Source organism: Danio rerio, chromosome 16 (genome assembly GCF_049306965.1).
Source record: "Danio rerio strain Tuebingen ecotype United States chromosome 16, GRCz12tu, whole genome shotgun sequence".
Taxonomy (NCBI): Eukaryota; Metazoa; Chordata; class Actinopteri; order Cypriniformes; family Danionidae; genus Danio; species Danio rerio.
The window spans coordinates 21,224,603-21,246,001 of NC_133191.1; the positions used below are offsets into that span (position 1 = coordinate 21,224,603).

General features: G+C 35.7%; 1 protein-coding gene across 13 annotated transcripts in view; it reads right to left on the minus strand.

Annotated features, from left to right (window-relative positions):
* The window catches only part of hdac9b (histone deacetylase 9b), a 160,131-nt gene that overhangs the window by 30,739 nt on the left and 107,993 nt on the right, over nucleotides 1–21,399 (minus strand). For 10 of the 13 annotated variants that reach the window (XM_073924740.1, XM_073924737.1, XM_073924734.1 and 7 more), the window contains 5 exons: nucleotides 19,490–19,558; nucleotides 8,009–8,250; nucleotides 7,757–7,907; nucleotides 5,417–5,540; nucleotides 3,714–3,835 (listed from right to left, as the gene is read on the minus strand). In XM_073924740.1, the coding sequence (XP_073780841.1) occupies nucleotides 3,714–3,835; nucleotides 5,417–5,540; nucleotides 7,757–7,907; nucleotides 8,009–8,250; nucleotides 19,490–19,511 (661 nt within the window). In that variant the 5' untranslated portion in view covers nucleotides 19,512–19,558. 13 annotated transcript variants of the gene reach the window in all.

Here is a 21,399-nt window from a genome sequence, read left to right on the forward strand (position 1 = left end):
GTAATAAATCAAACACAAACAGCAGCTATGCTAATTGTTTTCTTTGTTCTCCATACTCATTCTGAGGCCTCTGGAGATTGTGCAGCACCATGTATGTGATCCAAGTCCTCTGAAGAGATGATGCCAACCATAGAAGAATTCTAGAGGTCTCCATAACCGTGGACATGGTCGTATCCTGAGCAGATGCTGTGGCGGTCATGAAGGAGTGGAAAGCATGAGACCTGAACAACCCGGGCTCATTGTGGAAACGTAGCCCCGCGGACGTTTCTGCGGACCGCGATTTACATCCCGGGAGGTACGTATTCGAGCGTTTTTTTGTTTTCGCTCGAAAAAAAAACCAAATGCGGCCTTTACGTACCTCCGGCCACGTAAATCGCGGTCTCCAGAAACGTCCGAGGGGCTACGTTTCCAGAATGAGCTTGGGTTGGACCTGAAAGACCCAGTGAGAGATGTTTCTCCACATTGATCCCAAAGGCCAGCCTGAACACCCGCCAGTGACCTACTCACACCTGCGGTTCATCATGATGGACGTCCATCATTCTCCAGCCTTCGGCGCCCAGACTGAAGCTCTGCACAAAAAGTTTGGCCAGAGGAGAAATGGTCGTGCTCAACTGAGCCTGGTTTCTCTCGAGTTTTTTTCCTTTACTTTCTTCAATTGGTGAAGTTGGTTTCTCACCACTGTCGCCACTGGCTTGCATGGTTTGGGACTTGTGTAGCTGCGCATTGATGGATTTGCTCTTCAGTGTTTGGACTTTCAACAGTGAAATTTAATCCACACTGAACTGAACTTCAACTTTGAAAACTGGACTGACACAATTTCAAATTATATTTACTAGAACTTCTCTGTTAAGCTGCTCTGACATTGTAAACATGCTATGTAAATAAACATGAATTTAATTGAACTGAATTGAGTTGAATAATAAATGTGAAATTCTAGTAACCAGTTTTCAGAAATGAACATTCTGCTCTGAAAGTTATCAATCCAACAAAACCAAAAACCATACACATCATCATCAAGGCTTAACCTAACAGCAACACAACCAAGCAATCAGAAGTACAAAATCCCTAAAAACTACTTAAAAATTAATACTGGAACTTCCCGAAATATAATCACTAGGGTGAACGTGGCAGTCAGTCTGACCATTCATATAAGACTGTACCTATCTTTTTGTCACATCATTTTTACATTCAGGCGACGCAGTAGGTAGTGCTGTCGCCTCAAAGCAAGAAGGTTGCTGGTTCGAGCCTCGGCTGGGTCAGTTGGGGTTTCTGTGTGGAGTTTGCATGTTCTCACTGTGTTCATGTGGGTTTCCTCCGGGTGCTCCAGTTTCCCTCACAGTCCATGCTGTACAGTTGAATTGGGTAGGCTAAATTGTCTGTAGTGTATGAGTGTAAATGAGTGTGTGTGTGGGTGTTTCCCAGAGATGGGTTGCAGCTGGAAGGGCATCCGCTGTGTAAAAACGTGCGGGATAAGTTGGTGGTTCGTTCCGCTGTGGCGACCCCAGATTAATAAAGGGACTAAGCCGAAAAGAAATTAACATTTACATTTATAGCTTTTATTGAAATTTTAGAACTACACTTTGAATGTATTGTCATATTTTATTTATATGTATTACATATTTTTAATTTATAAGTCATTAACCTAAAAATACAATTTTTGTTGTAATATAGGCTATAATTGTGTAAAAGTTACTAGACTTCCCATAAAGGTGAATACCTTTGTCTGGCAAAGGGGAGAGCAAACATTTTACAGTGAAAATGAAAACTCTACAGTGAAAATGTTGTTTTTGTGAAAGTTTGAAAGGCATGTTTGAAGTAATTGTGCTTTTTGTTACCAGAAAGTTGCTAGGCAACAGATGTATTCATATCCAATGGCACAAGAAAAAATAGAGGACGCAGAAATGCATGCAATAAATTTGAGCATTATGACCATTCTTGTTAGAAATTCTCATACATTCGTTTTATTTGTTACTTTGGTAACCCTTTTTTTTTTTTTTTTTTTTTTTGATGGTCCGTTTGTTGAATTTAAATTACATTGCATCTACATGCCAACTAGTTCTCATTAGATTATAAGTAATCAACAGATATTAAGCAGACAGTCTACTAATACTCAAATGGACCATCAAAATAAAGTGTTACCGTTATTTTTAATAAAATACCAGTGTTACAATAAAAGAGTACCATATTTAGGGAAGTAAGGATATTGTAGTAATATGGGTCAAATTTTCTGAGATCTGAATGCCAAAAGCTGATAACAATTATGAACATTTCATTGGCAATTACAGTGGGATGCCAAAATGTTGAATTGGTCAGTCTCACTTTTACTAATATGGCTATAACTCTTGACTAAAAAGAGATATTTTAATCATGTTAATGTGTGAGTTCATTCTAAGTCATATTTGACTCTAAAATTCTGGGAGACCGGGTGGCTATTTGTCTAAATAACACATTTGATAATTGGGTTAGTAAGTGTACTGTGGATATGGACTGTACCAAAAAGCTGAGGACCTTTGAGGGGGAAAATGGGAATGTTGTCAGGTATGTTCTAAGACCACAGTAGAATAATTACAGAGTAAGGTCACTTGGTGATGCTATAACTTGGGGGATTTCTTTTCTTTTTCACTGTCACACTACATGTCACTGTGTTATAGGGAGCAAAGCCATTCATGTCTGTAAGTTTTCTTAATAGTAACAAATCATTCTTCCTTTCATTCAGTCTTTCTTCTTCTTCTTCTTCTTCTTCTTCTTCTCTGGACTGCCATTGCTTTCTCAGCAGGCTGTTTGGATTGCAGAACCTTTCGCTCTTTTAGCTTCTCAGGATATTGGCTGGTTTCAGCGAAACGGTGCAGGAATTGATGCTGAAACTGGGAGGTTACTGTTCAAAAGCTAAGACAATAAACATGTCTCTTTCATGTGTCTATAAAGTGCTTATTTGAACAGAACAACCTACATAATTGCCTTAGATTAGTTTACATTTGGCAGACACAGTCGGCATAATTTGGGATTAAACCTCCCTTGCCTGATCCCTAAATTATGTAAATAGACAACATGCCAACCCATATGGTAAAGCATTTAAGCAGGTATAATTGTTTACCATCATAATTCAAAGGGACACAAAGGGGAAGGAATGTAATGTCATTTCCGTGACTTAACAGCACAGTTATGAACGGTTCGCCCTTTGCAAGAACTCATGACTGGCCGGCCAAGTGGGAGTCATAACTCACATTAATACAGACTTCCTACGAGACTCCCTCCAACACTGAGTCAACAAACCTGTAGTGTTTTCTGCGAAAAAGTCAAGGATTTTCTAAATAATTAAAGCCTATAATATAGTTGAAAATTATATACCTTTTAGCGTTTTAGGAAATCTGTGGTTCCATCGCATGCTCAGAGGAAAAGAAATCCTACTGTGGAAATTCACTCTTCATTTGCTGTACTTAAGCTCTCCCTGAAATAATGCAAATATGAGCTTATGTGCTACTTCTCAAGGGATTGTGTAATTCTGGGAAAAGGACTTGAGTTCCTCCTCTCGTGTTTCAGAGCAATGGCTTTTCACCAAAACCACAAATTAGGTAGAATGTGTAGTATGTTTTGTTAATGCAGTGGTAATATTACAAAATGAGTTATTGCTATTTGTGACAATGCAGCTAATTTTCTTTACATTTTATTATATTACTTAATAGATTTCAAGAGGCCAACTTTTAGGAACCTACCTGTCTTCCTCAGAGGAAAGTCGTCCCGGTAGTCCTGTGGGGAGGGCAGGGAGATCTTGCAAGAGGAGGACGCACCTCCCAAAGGAGGTGAACTTTGCTCTAGAGAGGTGTGATGGGAGGCCCTGAACAGAAAGGAGATGCAAACTGAACTCCTGAACTTACCGTGCAGTCATAAATACAGCTGACAGCTACTCTAAGCTCCATTACAATCCTCTTCTGCATCACATTTATGATTATTAGCAAAAACTGAATCCAATTGGATGTTCTTCCAATTTATTTATGATTACCTTTTTAAATCCTAAGTACAGTTAACTTTATTTACCATTATTGTTTAAACCTAGTTAACCTAATGAACCAAGTTAAGCCTTTAAATGTCACTTTAAGCTGCATAGAAGTGTCTTGAAAAATATCTAGTAAAATATTATTTGCTGTAATCATGGCAAAGATAAAAACAAATCAGTTATTAGAGATGAGCTATGGAAATTATTATGTATACAAATGTGTTGAAAAAAATCTTCTTTCCGTTAAACAGAAATTGGGGAAGAAATAAACAGGGGGCATAATAATTCAGGGGGGCTAATAATTCTGACTTCAACTGTATTAAAACTATTATGTTTAGAAATGTTCTGAAAAAAATATATATATCTCCGTTAAACAGAAATTGGGGAAAAAAATAAACAGGGGGTCTAATAAATATGACTTCAACTGTACATCATTCAATATAGTTCCAATGTAAATATTTTTAGCACATTGTTGTTATGCAAAAGCTCCCTGTCCCTATGACCCTGCTGTTACTTATTGTGGTCATCTGTTCCTTGTTTATTTGCTTATTTACTGTAGTTCAGTGCATTTGTATTGTTTTAATCAGTTCCTTGTTGTTCATTGTCTATGTGATGGTGTTCTTTGTGTTATGGTCTCAGCATTATAGTTAAACCTATTTTTTATTTTTGTAAATAGTTGTGCAACTGATGGCCGAAAGAGCTCAAATGTGCTGCAGGATGCAAATGCACATACAGAAAGATGCAGCAATGTCGGAGGTCTGAAAGGTGAGTTTTGCTGTTTATTTTAATGTTCTGATCATACAGTCTCTTGCTCTTTCTATACTTTAATCCCTAATGATGAGTAATTATGATGAGTATTAATTACTACCCAGACACATTTATTTGTATTAATAATTGTATTTGCTTGTCTTGTAAGAATGTCTGTGCATGTGTGTTGTTTTATTTGCATGTGTTTTCTTAACTTGCAGCGCGTTTGAGCTATCTCAGCCACCATACATTACTCCTAACGTAACATGACATAAAATATCCGCAAATATATCAATCCTCAAAAATTATTTCTAAAAGATCATGTGACACTCATATATATGTCTGCTGTCTGCTTAATGTTGATACTGCTTCTTCAACAGACATTTAACTGACTAAAAGAAACTTTGCAAGTACATGTCAACTTACACCTAACCCTAACCTCAACCTAACAGTCTACATATAATCTAATGAGAATTAATTGGCATGTAGATGCAATGTAACTTAAATTCAACAAAGGGACCTTAAAATTAAAGTGTGATCAAAATGTCTTATTCTCACCAAACCTTTAAAATATAGTGAATGATCTATTGAAATAAACTGTAGTTTTTAGGGCATTTCCAGGCTACATCTATTTAAATTAATCCCGTAAATTAAACAGTACACAAGACAACTTACGTGTACCAGAGTTTAGAGCTCTGCGTGATTTTCTGAGGGATCCCATTCAATGTAATGTCTTTGGTGGATTTACTCAACAGAAACTCCTGGAGTTTCTGCTTGACCTCATTGCTGGCCACTGCACCTGTCAGGCCAGGAGATGGAAACACAAAGATATCATAAGCATCTTGGGGTTTGATCAAAATATATTTAAACTTAAAATGAGTACAGTAAAACTGGAACATTCCTGACAGAGCTCAGCTAACATTCTCTGATTATTTTGCTACAGTCACCATGAACTAAAAGAATGTTTTGCAGAGCTTGGCTTCATTTCAAGGTCAGAGAAATGATTGTATTACTGCCACTCCCAGACACAGCAGGATTGGCCTCAACGAAAGAAAAAAAAAGAAGAAGAAAAAAAAAACAATAGCATCTCTCCTACACATTCACCCACACGCTCCAGCTCAGATGCATCTAAGCCTCTACTGTCTACAGCATTTTTTTTTTTAGCAGGGCTTAAACAAGTGAAGGAACATCTCCCTCTTCTGGACAGCAGGAGTGAGGCATGAAAATTAGATCATAATTTATATGCAAAACTCCCAGTTGACTTATTACTGCATAAATCTTATGGCAACTCTCAATAACATTGATATTTAGACATATTTTTGGGTAAAAAAATATCTTAAAATAATAAATGAAGAGTTCAGATGCAAAAACTTCTGGAATTTTCTTCTTTAATGAGCATTTTACTCAGCCTCTTATGTTTATAATCAGTTTTTTTTTTTCATATTAAAAGCAATGAGAGTAGCCTATTCTTTGCCATAAAAATTTAATTACTGAATCAAGACATAGGAGCCTGATAAAAATACTAATATTAGAAGAGCATTTCAGATAGAGATTTATGCATCTGAACCCTTCTCATCTATATGCAGTCTACCAGAAACTTACATTTTCACTTATAAAAAATGTGACAGAGCCTGACTTAAGCTTGTTGCCTTCAAAAAATCTTACAAAAACAAGCATACAATCCTACAATTCAGTGATAGAACACATCCTTGATCACTGTCAGCTTCTCCTCCATCAAATGATGTCACTTCCAAGTCATGGTCTTAAAGGTGTATTGTATGCATTGTATGCTAAATTTAATGCAAATGTGACAGACAGACACTTAGTAAAATAGTAATACTATTTATAATTTCATGTTTTGATTTAATTGTTGTGAACGATATTAATTTAAACTTGATATTTTTGATTTTTTTTTTTTTTACAGTTTTAAGGATAACTAAACTATTAAAGCTGTACGTTTAATTTGGCTAAGGACAATGACAGGGTTTGTACGTTTTTAAAGTGTTTTTTATTAAAGAAAAAAAAAACATCTGAGAATCAAATGAAGGGCATATTCCTTTACAGAACAACTCAACCAACCATCAGTGCATTTTAGAAATTCTGGGAATCTGTGAATTTTTTTCACTCCATTTATGTTTTTATTACAGGGACAGAGAACGTATGTTTCTGTTATATTTTGATATAATATAATATATAAAACTAAGTCTATTAGAATGCAAACCTCTCGATAGTCCAACTGATTGATTGATTTTTATTTTTGAATGAAATAGGGTAATACATCTCCCCCTTCCTACTTTCTAATTTACTTTCTAATTTTTTTTAACTAAATGTATAATCTCTGACCTTTCAACACTAACCCTCTATATTGTATTTTTGTATATATTTACAAAAAATTATAATATACTTAGTCTTGCATTCTAAAAACCTGCTTTATATTCTGGTAACTTGTTCATTACTTTAACCTTATTTTGTGTACAGCATTAAGCTAACAGTGATATAATATACACACAATTAATCACAATGTATTTACAGCTAACTGTGAGTTAACTATAAAAAAATACTTTTAAGCAACAAATTGCTTTTTAGTCTAATTGCGCTGTTAAAAAAATCTTGCTGACAATTTTTTTTTTTTGTTGAATCAAATGAACTTTTCTAGTTATGTAAACTTACATCAATCAAACTGACCAACTTTGTATAACTTAAAAAAGAAATCAAATCCTGATTAGCTTATTAAAATAAGTGAAATCAACATAAACATATTTGTTATCTTGACTTTTTTCAATTTTTCATTTTGTCTAAAATGAAACACTATACATTTAAACCCAGCTCAAATCTACTTGACTAGTTTCCACTACTTTTTTATTAACAATGCCAACCTGTGTTGTCTAACACCTTCTCAAATCAACATGTAAAAGAAGCAGACGTCATTTAAATGTGTCATCTGACTGCTGACGTTTTGATGTGGATAGACATTAGACAGCTTTTGTGTGGGTGATCGTGATGATGAGCTCTTACTCTCTCTGGTCCGCTCTCTGTTCCGCAGAACCAGCACTTGTTGTTCGCGCCGATGTCTCTCCAGTTCTCTCTCCTGACTCTGGAGCTCTAGTTTCCGTTCTTTCTCCAGCTGCTCCTGTTGTTGCTTCATGACGTGAAGTTCCTGCTGCAACTGAGAGTCAGATGTTTATTATACATTTGGATTACAGTATATGGCTGTATTGCACCTCTTGCTTTTAGCATTGCATCATCGCTCAGGTTTTTTGTTGTTACCTTCAGGTGCTCCTGTATTTGGGCCTGATGCTGGCGAACCAGGTTTTCGTGCTGCTTCTGAAACTCAGTGATGAGTAACTGCTTCTGAATCTGCTGCTGTTTCTGAATGAGGAGCAGTTCTTGTTGAAGTTGTCTTTCCCAGACAGTGACTTCTGAAGCAGAGCCCTGCATCCTAATGTCTGTACGAAGATCCAGTGGAGAGCCTGGATCAAGAGCCAGTGGTACCTCTGGCTTAATGTCCACTGAAAAAAGAAAAAATACAGTGATTTAGTCCATGCCTTTCTAAATGCCCTTATTATTATTATTATTATTATTATTATTATTATTATTATTATGCTTTCTGACATACTTAAATGATTTTCCATATTTGATGATTCATGTTTTTATTTTTTCCATTTATTTATGCTTTTAAATTGGGTTATGGGACCTTGATCTTTTTCCAATAACTTTTAACCTTTAAAAAGTGACTTTTATTAATGTTTTTAATAGTTTAAAGTCATATATAGTCTGGTTTGGTGTTGTATAAGACTACAAAAACCTTGTAATAAACATTCATTGTATTTTACTGTTTTAACAGTACATTTTCTGTTACTTTTTAAACACATTTCGCGATATATTATTTTATCGGTCACACTTTACAATGTTCATTAGTTAATGTTAATTAATGCATTTACTAACATGAACAATGAACAATACATTTACTACTGTATTTGTTCATGTTAGTTAACGTTAGTTAATGAAAATACAGTAGTTCATTGTTAGTTTGTTAACTCATGGTGCATTAACTTATGTTAACAAGCATGGACTTGGATGTTAATAATGCTTTAGCAAATGTTCAATTATGATTAATAAATGCTGTACATGTGTTGTTCATGATTAGTTCATGTTAGTAAATGCATTAACTAATAAACCTTAAAGTGTTACAATTTTATTTATATATTATTCTTATACACTATATTATTTTTATACTATTTTACTAAACTGTTAATAAGTCACTTTGTTAAACTGTAGAGTTTGCTCTTTCAGCAGAGTTTGACTTTTGATCCAGTAATGCAATTCCTAAATAAAAGGAAAAAACTTGTGAAGTACAAATTTTTTTATAGTGTACATATACTGTATGTATGGCAACTTTATGTATTTCTATGGTATTACCAAATAGCCACACTGGAGTTAGAAGTTTTCATATTTGAGTTGGTGAGCTTCAAAGTTTTTGTTTCCCATTAAAACAAAAAGGATGTTGGGAATCGGTTTTCTCTATACAAAAAAAGACGCTTCACATAATTAAAAATATTTTCAGAGCATACGAATATTTGAATAACTAAAGTCCAAGGTGATTAAATATCTGTGGTTTAAAATTCCATTATATTTGAAATGTTAGACTTTTAATCCAAGCTCAGTCACATGGTGTGATCAACAAAGTCATTTTCATGCTTATCCTAGAATGATGGGTAGGTTTAGGAGTGGGGATTTTGATTGGGAGCATGCCTCCTTTTAAAAATTCTACATTTTCATACAAATAAAATCATAAGAATTCATACAAATTAGCCACTCTTCTTTCCTCATGAGATTAAGTTATATTGTAGTTCAAGTGGAGATTCTACTATTCTCTAATTGAAACCACTTTTAAAACTTTCTGATAGTAATTAACACGAGAAATGCATTTCCAACATGGTAGAAAAAAGAATCTTCCTCATTTCCTTTTCATTCTGATTCAGCTGAACATCGCCCTCCAACTACTTCTCAAATTCATCAAAAGTTTGGCCCCACAGGAGCTCCCCTTTTACAGCATCTAGAATAACAGCCCTATTTTTGTACGGCGCAGTCTCTAAAACAATCACAGTCAATCCATGCACAGTTCTCAAGGTTTACTACTATTACTATGGTTTGGCACAAACTGCTCTACTGCAGTGCTCTACTGGCCCCTCTGGTCTGAATGAAGACTGCAGGTGCATAGTTTGTTATTCAGGCAGTTGTGATGTTTGTGTTCCTCTTATTCCCCATCATCCTTCCTCCTTGGAGCCAGCATCACACCTTGACTATTATGGAAAATTGATGCTGTAGGTTTCAAGCCGTGTCTCATTACAAATAATACTGAATAAAAAACAAGGGGCATCCCCATGGCCTCAATAACTATCTTACAGACAGTGAAAAATCAATAGCAAGCCTGGAAGACGGTCTCCAAGAAAGTGGCTAAGAAGAGATGCTTATCATAAGAGACTATTCTGCATGATGAAAAACAGCTACAAATGAGTTGTTTGAAAAATGTACTGTATATACCGAATATGTAGAGAATGCTCTGTGGGTGTAGAGAAGACATTGGTCAAGATATCCTTATGGTCGAGGGAATTTAGGTTTCGCATCGAGGGGAAAGCACTCAGTGAGTGAAGTCAGTGGTTGGTTACACAACTGGGAATGATGCAACAACAGGAAGCCCAGCTCTGCAAACAATTCGATTTGAAACTGACTAAGCAACTGTCTGGAAACATGATAATGTCAAATGTTTTTTCAGCTTAGTCAGCATGATGGATTGGTTAGCTCATTTTGATGTGTGTCTTAACATTATCACATTAATGGCTGATAAACTGTACAGAATCAGTAACTGAGTATAGTGGAAACAGTGTTGTAATCTATGTAAAGAATTGCTGTTCCAAACAATGCAGGACTGTTTTGTAAAATATATTGTTTGTGCATGATAATCAGGGTCAATCAGGCCAGAGATTTTTTTTTTTATTAAATGGATGGACGAATGAATGGATGGATGGATGGATGGATGGATGGATGGATGGATGGATAAATGGATGGATGGATGGATGGATGGATGGATGGTTGCATAAATGGATGGATGGATGGATGGACGGACGGATGGACAGACAGACAGACAGACGGAAAGACAGACAGAGAGACAGACAGACAGACAGACAGACAGACAGATAGATAGATAGATAGATAGGTAGATAGATAGATAGATAGATAGATAGATAGATAGATAGATAGATAGATAGATAGATAGATAGATAGATAGATAGATAGATAGATAGATAGATAGATAGATAGATAGATAGATAGATAGATAGATAGATAGACAGACAGACAGACAAACGGAGGGCGGGCGGATGGACGGATGAATGGATGGACAGACAGACGATGTTTGGTTGGGTGGTTGTATTGACTGACATGGATGGATGGATGGATGGATGGATGGATGGATGGATGGATGGATGGATGGATGGATGGATGGATGGATGGATGGATGGATGGATGGATGGATGGATGGATGGATGGATGGATGGATGGATGGATGGATGGATGGATGGATGGATGGATGGATGGATGGATGGATGGATGGATGGATGGATGGATGGATGGATGGATAGATAGATAGATAGATAGATAGATAGATAGATAGATAGATAGATAGATAGATAGATAGATAGATAGATAGATAGATAGATAGATAGATAGATAGATAGATAGATAGATAGATAGATAGATAGATAGATAGATAGATACATAGATATTCCATAAACACACTAGATGCAAGAGACTGGATTCATTAGCCATGTAACTTTGATCCTCAGAAATCTTGTTATTGGCATAACACACTACCACCTGTTCAACACTCCCGCACACACAGAGAAACACAAAGACGCAGACATACACACATAGGCAAAGCTTTTAAACCATGGATTCTATCCATGAACCAGTGTCTCTTAAGCCTTGAATATACCCCTAATGAGTTGCCATAGCAAGGCACTTACTGTGACACACGCAGCAATTCACACATTAATGGTGAAGCATTTCTTGTTTGGTTGAACATTATGTTCTCCGCCATCATCAAAAATGTCTGCATGCGCAATGGCTGATTATAAATAGCAACATAAAAGCAAGTGGTGCAATCTTAGGCTATGACAAAAACCCACACCCAATCCACCACCCAAACTGGCTGCCATGGCAACGCTGGCGACATCATAATGACTCCTCTTCCTGCAGATATTGAGCTGCGCTGTGTGGTGTCTCCTCCCCGAGAGCACCCATGGATATTATATCATCCCTTATATAAGACACAAACAGACACACACACACACTCACACAAGCTCTCCCTTTTTCTGTCGACAATGATACATGTCGGCTCCAGTTGCATCTGAAACAAACTTCTGGGTGTTTAGCAAAATAAATTCACCTTGGATTGTTGTCGTGACAGCACTTCTTAGAAGAGAGCCAAGTCTGAAGCGACGAAAGCGGCTCTCTGAAGTGAAACAAACGGATGACCCTTAGCATCCTGAAATGATGGGGGGAATATTAATTCTGACTTGAGAGAGCTTTTTACAAAGAGCAGCCTGTGTTCTTACAGCACTAGTGAAGTCAGCCAATGAGCTTCAACAATGAGTCACAGGCATTGGGCTCGCTGCCCTAATGGAGCTAAAAATAGCCTCAGAAACACCTGCTGGCTTGCAGCACTTCGCCACGGTGATATCTCATTTATCTTATGTTTCCTTGCTTGCCCTCCCCACTACTGTCATTAAAAGACACACTTTGATCCAACCATCCAGCCGAGCTCTCAGCAAAGAAACCTTAGGTCAGCCCACTCACTCCTCCCAACTCAACGGGTAAGAGGTGGTTAGCAGATTAACGGTGACCAGGTTAGACCAAATGGCCCTCTGGATAACACAACTTAACCTTTTTCCAGACTGCATGGCATCATTGCGGCACTTTGTTGGGAAGGGAACTTCTGACATCTTTAAAGGTCTGTCTGACGTGCACTTTTAGTTCTAAGGAGGGTTACTGTAAAGAATTGAATGCTTCCGGTTTTGGTTCCTCTGCACGCTTCTGTTTCTTAAAAGTAACATCAGCAAATCTTTTAAAACTTTTTAGGAATGTTATATTTGGGGTTAAAGAATTCTACTCCCAAATATATACACACACACATATATATATATATATATATATATATATATATATATATATATATATATATATATATATATATATATATATATATATATATATATAATTAATTATGTTTTTATGTCACATTTTGTCTCCAAATAACTATCTTAATTATGCATTCCACACACACAGACAAATAATAAAAAAGCATGTTTTAAAGATATGCATTTTACAGTTTTTTTTTTTTTAAATAAATTAAAACAGTTTTCGACTTAAAGTTACACAATATGTTTACCATAGAGACTATGTATATTTTCAGGCTTGACTATACACACACACACACACACACACACACAGTTCGAACAATAGTCCGAATTATTAGCCCCCCTGAATTATTAACATAATAGTTTTAATAACTCATCTCTAATACTTGATTTATTTTATCTTTGCCATGATGACAGTAAATAATATTTTACTTAATATTTTTCAAGACACTTCTATACAACTTAAAGTGACATTTAAAGGCTTAACTAGGTTAATTAGGTTAACTAGGCAGGTTAAATAGACAAATTATTGTATAACAATGGTTTGTTCTGTAGACTATCGAAAAAAAAAAGCTTGAAGGGGCTAATATTATCAGATCATCAGACCAGATTTTGTGGTAGGGAAAATTTTGTCGTAGTAGATTTCCAACATCACTAGCCACTCACCAATTTTACTAGACACAATTTTGTGGTAGGGAAAATATATTTTATATGTTTATTTTATATATTTTAATACTATATTTTATATAACTCAGATCATCAGACAATTACAAATCAGTCGGGCTGCTTCTAGATTCTAAGATCACATATTCATAATCGGCCATCCTTATCGTCAAACCCTGCTTTTAAGAAAACTATAAATAATAATAATAATAATGATTTTACCAGCAAAAGTGGCTAGTGGAAGCAGCTGTTTTACCCGGCACAGCAAAGTTAAGCCCTGTATATATATATATATATATATATATATATATATATATATATATATATATATATATATATATATATATATATATATATAGGTATATTTCAGAATTAATAAAATTAGAAATGAGTTATTAAAACTATTCTCTTTAGAAATGTGTTGAAATAATCTTCTCTCTGTTAAACAGAAATTGGGGAAAAAAATAAACGGTGTAAGATATACATATTTTATATATATATATAAAATTCACAAAAAATCCTAATCTGTAATTTATTACAGAATTCCACTATATATTTTGCTCCAAATGTTCTGGTAAAAAGAACTGATTTATTTCTTGCAGGAATGAGACTACACTGCTTGATTTGAACATGTTTGATTCAGTACAAAGAATATTGATTCCTTCAGGTTTGTGACTGTTCACGCTCAATGTTTTGATTTACAACAAGGGACAAATTAATACATTTTTTTAACTTAGTTTCCCTAAATGTTTGTGATGTACATTAAAGAACCAAATCACAAGAGTCATTTATTCACAAATCATCAATTCGCAATCTGTTCAACATGCCTCCAATCAATGAAGCCATAAGTTGAAGTAATGTATTTGCATATTTATAATTTGACCGAAAGCAGAGTTTACAAAAACTGTCAACCAAACTAAATACCAAATGATTCCATCACTAGATTCCTTTTATTTGGAATCCGTCCACTGTACTATAAGAGTAAATAAAGCAACAGGTTGGACGCAGAAGAACCGCAGTGACGTCCGTGTTTTCCATCAGTCCCGCCACTCTATTTTAATTATGTTAACAAGGCACTTGTTGAAACTACAGTGGGACGCGGTCCATTTCTGCATCACCTGACATCAGCACTAAATCAATGTTATGAGACAAAACACACTCGCACCTCGTGTTTTGGCTTCGAGCCTTCGCGAGAACATTATGTGTAATGAAGCCAAGAAGAGCTGTTGATGCTGAAAAGAGAATCGCAAACCAGCAGTAACTGGGCTAAATATAACTGCTTTTCTGAGCACACTCTTAATATAGGGAATGTGTGAAAGACTGTCAAACGTGTGGAGCCATCTGGTTATTTTAACTCGGGCAAAAAATAAGAACACCCTGTCAAATTTATGTAACCTAGCGAGCAGCCCGCTTTACCCCCATCACAAAAACAAGCCACCTTAGCTATCGTGAACTCTTCTCCTCTACTTGTGGTTTGACTTACGAGTTCTCATGACTTTAGAGGAGAATTGCAGTGCAGATGTGGCACTGAATCAGTAAACACAAGTTCGAAGGCCGAAAGCACCCTGTATTATTTTTAGCAGGAAGGGATGACATGCATCCTGCCTCGCGTCCAAACAGTTCCCTTTCCCCACAGGGCCCGACTCAAGGGACACGGTGACTCATCTGCTGTACTACATTTCCCAAAATCCCTTGAGCAACACATTTCTCATAGACTGATGTTTCTCATTACCGTTGATTACAGAGATGATCAAAGCGCAGAGTTTGTAGCGCAAACCTCCCACACACCGTTAAGTGAAAACGTACTAAATTAGACTCTTAATTAACCGTCTATGCACACATGACACTTTTTATCGGCAGAAAAGTCTTGCACAGTGATTTGCTTGCTTTTAATTTGAATTGAAATTTCTTTTGCTTCTAAATCAGCTGGTGATGCTGAACATGTAAATTAAATTATATGGTTCATGACATTTTTAAATGATATTTAAAAAAAAAATTTGAAAATGCTGCATATGTTAACCTTTCCTATAAATACCGAGGCTTTACAGATAACAAGCTGCAACATAATCAGGTGCCCTATGAATTAGCCTGCGGTGCAGTTAAATAGAATTCTATTTTCTAACCTTTGTTGTCAGTTACAGTTTTTTATGTTTTGGGGGATATGGCGTGTTTCTTAGTAAAAACAGAGTGATGCTTTTTTGGCTGCATATGCTGCGGTGACTGAGTGCTCATTACGGCTGATGTTATTCTGGGCTGCAGGCGTGTCTAAAGCAGGAAACGCTGCTGTATTTTTAAGTAGAAGCTTATTCCTCACAGCAAAAACAGGACGGGGGAATCCAGATCATTCCATTCAGCAAAAAAAAAAAAATGTGTTCTTGGGGATATTTTTAGATGTGTTAAAGAAATAAGCTGGTAAAATAACTATTCAAAAGTATTCTTGCTTACATGATTTTTCAGAATACTCTGCATGCATAAAAATAGTAGAATAAGAAACATGTTCTAATTTAAGATTTGTCAGATATTTATAAAAAAAAAGTCCCAACCATTAATTAAATATTTTTGAGTACACCCCAATTTGAAAATGAATATTTTTATCCATTTCTCAGTGAATATAGGCAATTTATTTGGTGCATTAAAATAAAACAAATTTATTAAACACACCAACATATTTATTTATTAAATCACCAAACATATTTAAAAATTGAAAGATAATACAATTAAATTCAAGCTGAATATTGCAAAAAAAAAATAATAATAATAATAAAAAAATTACAACCTACAAAATTTCCACAGAATTTGTAAATTTTTTGATTCTCTTGACTTCTTCTTTTTTATTTGTATTTAATATTTTTCTATAACATATAAATTTGGGGTTATTAGTATTTGGACCGTTATAATATATATATATATATTATGACAAATTATGCTCCCCCAAAAAATAAATACATAAATATGTATAATAAATACATATTAAAACAATATGTCTTACATAACATTTGAATATATTAATAGATTAATAAAAATAATCTTATAATTTTTGATTACAAATCAATAGAATCAAAACTAGAAAAAATGATTTTAATGTATAGTTTTAAATTAAAAATACAAAATAGTAAAGTGTTTAATTACAAAAAAAAAATGACATTATGTTTATTAGCATATACTGTATGGAGGCATTATGTAAAAGGTTACAAAAAAAAATGGGATTTTATTTTATAATGTAAAATGTTAAATATGCCTAAATATGCTTTTTCCATTCTATTTTTCCATTTTACGGCCATTTAACAATTGACATCATAGAAAGTTATTTTACTCATTATGTAAAGTAATACATTTCTAATATCAACAGAAGGTTAAATACATAACAGGTTGTTTGCTAATGACAGTAATTAGCATAATTAAAGCACACCTTTTAAAAACACGGCCTGTGGCCAAAGAGGCTACATATAAAAACAAGACGATTCATTAAGTTTGATACTAAAATGCATTAAAAACCACAAAGACAACAAACTGCACTAATCAGTTAATTGCCACCAATTAACACCAACATTAATGGACTATTTGCTGAGTGAGCATAACATTTGCTGCAAGTGCTTTAGAACAAATCTCTTTATGAGCTCATAAGACATTTAGAATTTGGTTTTCAGAAAAGTAAGCAATAAAAAAAAACATGATAAAATATCTTTATGAAAAACTGAAAACATTCAGTACTGGCTAATATGATTCTCAGCTCTTCATTCAGTAGATTAAGCACAATTTATAGCCTCTTTCGTTATCTAAGCAGTCAGAATGAACATTACATTAGATTGAACATGACCTGCAATAGTTTAAAGGAAAACTAAAAATAAATGTTCATCAAAAATAAAAGTTTGCTCACTATTTACTCATCAAAGTTTGCATCCAAACCATTAAGAATTTCTTTATTCTGTTGAAAACTATAGAAGCAAATTTTGAAAATCTTGAGAACCGAAGAAGATATTTTGAAGAAAGCTGAAACCATGTAATCATTGCTTTCCATAGTAGGACAAACATCACCATCATTTCAACATACTATAAAAAACAATGGTTACAGGTTTCCAACAATCTTCCAAATATCATCTACTGTGTTCAACAGAATATTTTCTTTTATGTACAAACAGGTTTTGAAGAAGCGAACGGAAAACAAATAATGACAGAATTTAAATTTATGGTTGAACTATCCCTCTAAAACAGACAGCTGGTGTACATTAGCATAAAACTAAACATCCTCTGACAGCAACATCGACTCTGATCATATATTTTCAAAGAGCTGCTTACTTGAGTTTGGTTAGTGTTACAGATTAAGTATACACCCTCAAGAAATACTTAACTTGACCTCTTTGCCTCAGTCAATACAACACATTAATAGCAGTTTGTCTTTTAAGCAAATGCTAAAATGATGTTATGGGAACTGCATTAGATGTTCCACACTCAATGCTATTTGCATCGCCACACAAAAGAGGAAACAGATTTTTTTTTAAGCAAGCAGACCCTCGTCAATAATAACAGATGTACAACCCAACCGCATATCACATGATGGTGACAAAACTCTGTTAATAACTGTATGCTTGTATTAAGAGTGTACGGCGGTGGTACGATAGCAGAGCACCACGGCGGCTAATCTTAGCACTCTAATGCTATAAGCTGAAAATAACATACTAAGAATAGCTGACCCACAGAGCAAGCAACAGGCCTGCATGCATGTCCGCTTCACTTGGATGACTGTTGTTTAACCACATACTTCTGTATGATGCCACGCATGCCTGTATAGGGCTTTCACTGGACAGTCGAGCATTAATTGAATTGCTCAGATTCAGGTGAATTCAACGGGACGCCCTACTGCCCCGGTTGTTGGGACTTAGCTCTCTAACAGGTTGCTGTGCTGAGGCTTATTGAAGATGACAGCTCAGTCTTTCTCTTGTCTTTGTGCAGAGCATTTGAACAAATGAGGGTTAGAGCTATATTTAGAGCAGTGGGGTTGCGTTATGCTCTGATTTGTGCGAGGAAAAACTTTCAGTTATGTTGCAACAAAGCTGAAATCTAGACAGAGGATCTCTCGCGGATCTCTCAGGGATGATAAGTGCAAGAACGAAAAATCAGAGGTGAAGCAATGTCCCCCACCCCTCTTACAGGAACCGAAAGGACTCCATCTGTCTTCTTATTATACATGCACTTCCTCCCCTCCCTTTTCACCCCAACTTTCATATCACAGATTTCTCAGAACACCACGCTCACTCTCAGAAAATAAAGGTGTAGAAATAGTTTGCACTTAGAAAATGTGTGTGAAATTTTGGTTGGAAAATTGAAAGAGTACTTTCTTGCGATAACTGATTTAAAACGGAGGCTGTGAGAGAGAAAAGGAGCAGCTTTCTGGCAGAGACGGCAAGTTAAAAACAACAGCAAAGAGCAAAGAAATGAGTCACGCTCAAGATTTAGACAATAAAGCAAACACATCCTCACTCGGTGATGTCAGCTCAGCCCGAGCTCTCAGCAAACAGTGTCAGGTCAAAAATAGAAAGGCTCGATTGTCTTTGGCAAATGCGAAAAGTAACACATCTTTCATGTTGACAGTGTATGTCTGTCAGGAAGTTTCCTCTCTCCTGAATTAAAGTCGCACTACATCAAATTTTAAGACCCGTCATAACCTACCGAAATGACGTCTGACAAGATAATTGCATGTTTCTCAAGCCTCCGTTTTGTTAGTTTAGTGATTTACGATTCAACCCACTAACAGACATCCCTACAACCCAACAACTTTTCCCTAAGAATTCACAATAGTACGATCGTCCAACCTTGCAGGACAAACCTGATGATGCTACCGCAAGTCTTCTCATCACAGACAAAAAAGAAGATCTACAAAGGAACTCACCTGAGTTGTTGACGTTGTGCATGTCAGTGTCGTGAGGGCTCAGAGGCAGACGGTGTTTCCCGATGCCGTCTGCGGAGAAACAAGAGTCGGCCTCGTAAATGGTCTGGAGCATTAGTACTTCAGTTAGCAGCACATCGTCTGCCAGCCCTGCTCTTCCTGTATTGCTGTCAGCCTGTCCCCTCCTCTTCTCTCTCTCTTTCTCTATCTGTGTGTTTGTGTCTCTCTCTTTCTCTCTCTCTCTCTCTCTCTCTCTCTCTCTCAAGAGACCAGGAACATTTGCCTCCTCCTCCTCCTCCTCTAAAGCGACACCCGAAGAGTGACAGAGCTCTTCCTCACTAACACTAAAAAGCTTCACTCCTCCTCAGCTCTGCTCATCTCTTCCATTCTTCTCCAGTCGACACCTAAGTGGCTCAGAGAATCAGCAGGAGAGTCTCTCACACTCTTTACGCTCTGCCTTCTTCTTGTCCTGACAAAACTGCTTGTTATTTTCTCTCCAATGTGTCAGATTCACTGTATTTGGGAGCTCCTCCTGGCTGGCTCGCCAATTCTTCTGAGTTGCAGCTCTGTCTCTCTGCTTCTCTTTTTTTCCCCGTCAAGTTGCTTGCTGCAGAGAGGAGGAGGCTGATTTGCATGTGAATCAACAAGAGCATGGCCCACAGGTGACAGAAATAGAACAATGGCCGGCTCGGGCTATAAATAGGTCAGGCGCGGTGCGGGGATTGGAGCAGCATTGATGCGTTTAAAAATACCACACCAAACACAGCTGTGGCCCTCATCTACAGCCAGAAGGCATATCTCTGTAAGAGTGCGTGCGTGTGTATCTATCTATCTATCTCGTTTTAGTATGCTGCCATTCTTTATCTCTTTCTTTTTTCATTTTCTTTCTCACTCCATCTCTTTTCCATTATCGTGCCTCTGGCCTCCATAAAAAGACACACTACCAGTTTTTCTGGAGATATAAATATAACCTGACTGCATTTTGCTTGACATGTTGAGCTGAGCCGCTGACACTCTCACAGGTTTTTCTGCTCAGCATGCAGTGGAAAATGCAGCATTTCTGAGGCTGTCAAAATTGTACGTGTATTTCAGATCCTGCAGTCAATGTTTATTAGCATTATGCTGGGTGTTTGGTATGTTGTGTTGACAAAATGTGAGGCTGCATGTTGTGTTACAACATGACAATACACATAGAGTTCAGTTGGAAATAATGTTTTCCTTACTAAGGCTCGGTTTACATGACAAAGATGTACTTTATTTATTCATCTTTTTTTTCAATGTATGCAGACATTAACATTGTCAAAATCATTTTTATTCACACTTATATGACTAAAAGTGCTCTATATGTATGCCAGACCAGTAGTTGACAATGCACTGAAACACTATGCATTTGCCCACATATGCTCCTGTAGTCCAAGTACTCATACATGACTACACAAAATAAAATCATGTTTCTGTAGTTTACATAAAGATAATAACAGTATAATTTTCAAAAATACTTCAAAAAATGTATCAGTATTTTTAGTCCCACTAAATACTATTACTGTAAAATGGTACAACAACAGTGACAGATACAGTCAAACAGAAAAAAACAAATTCAGTTGATAAAGGGATCAGTATAGCTTAATGTTATTATTATTGTATTGATTGATTTCAAATCACATTCAAATATTGAACAAATTAAATATTTGTTTTATAACTATCCAGCATTATTATTATTATTATTATTATTATTATTATTATTATTATTATTATATATGTAATTGTTGCAGAAACATATATTATTATACCATATCGTTTATACATTTCAAAAACAATATGAAAAAATTAATTAGATGCCAGTGGATTATTTTGTATATTATTTACATAACATGTTATATTTCTATTATATTGTGGATTTATTTTTATGCCTG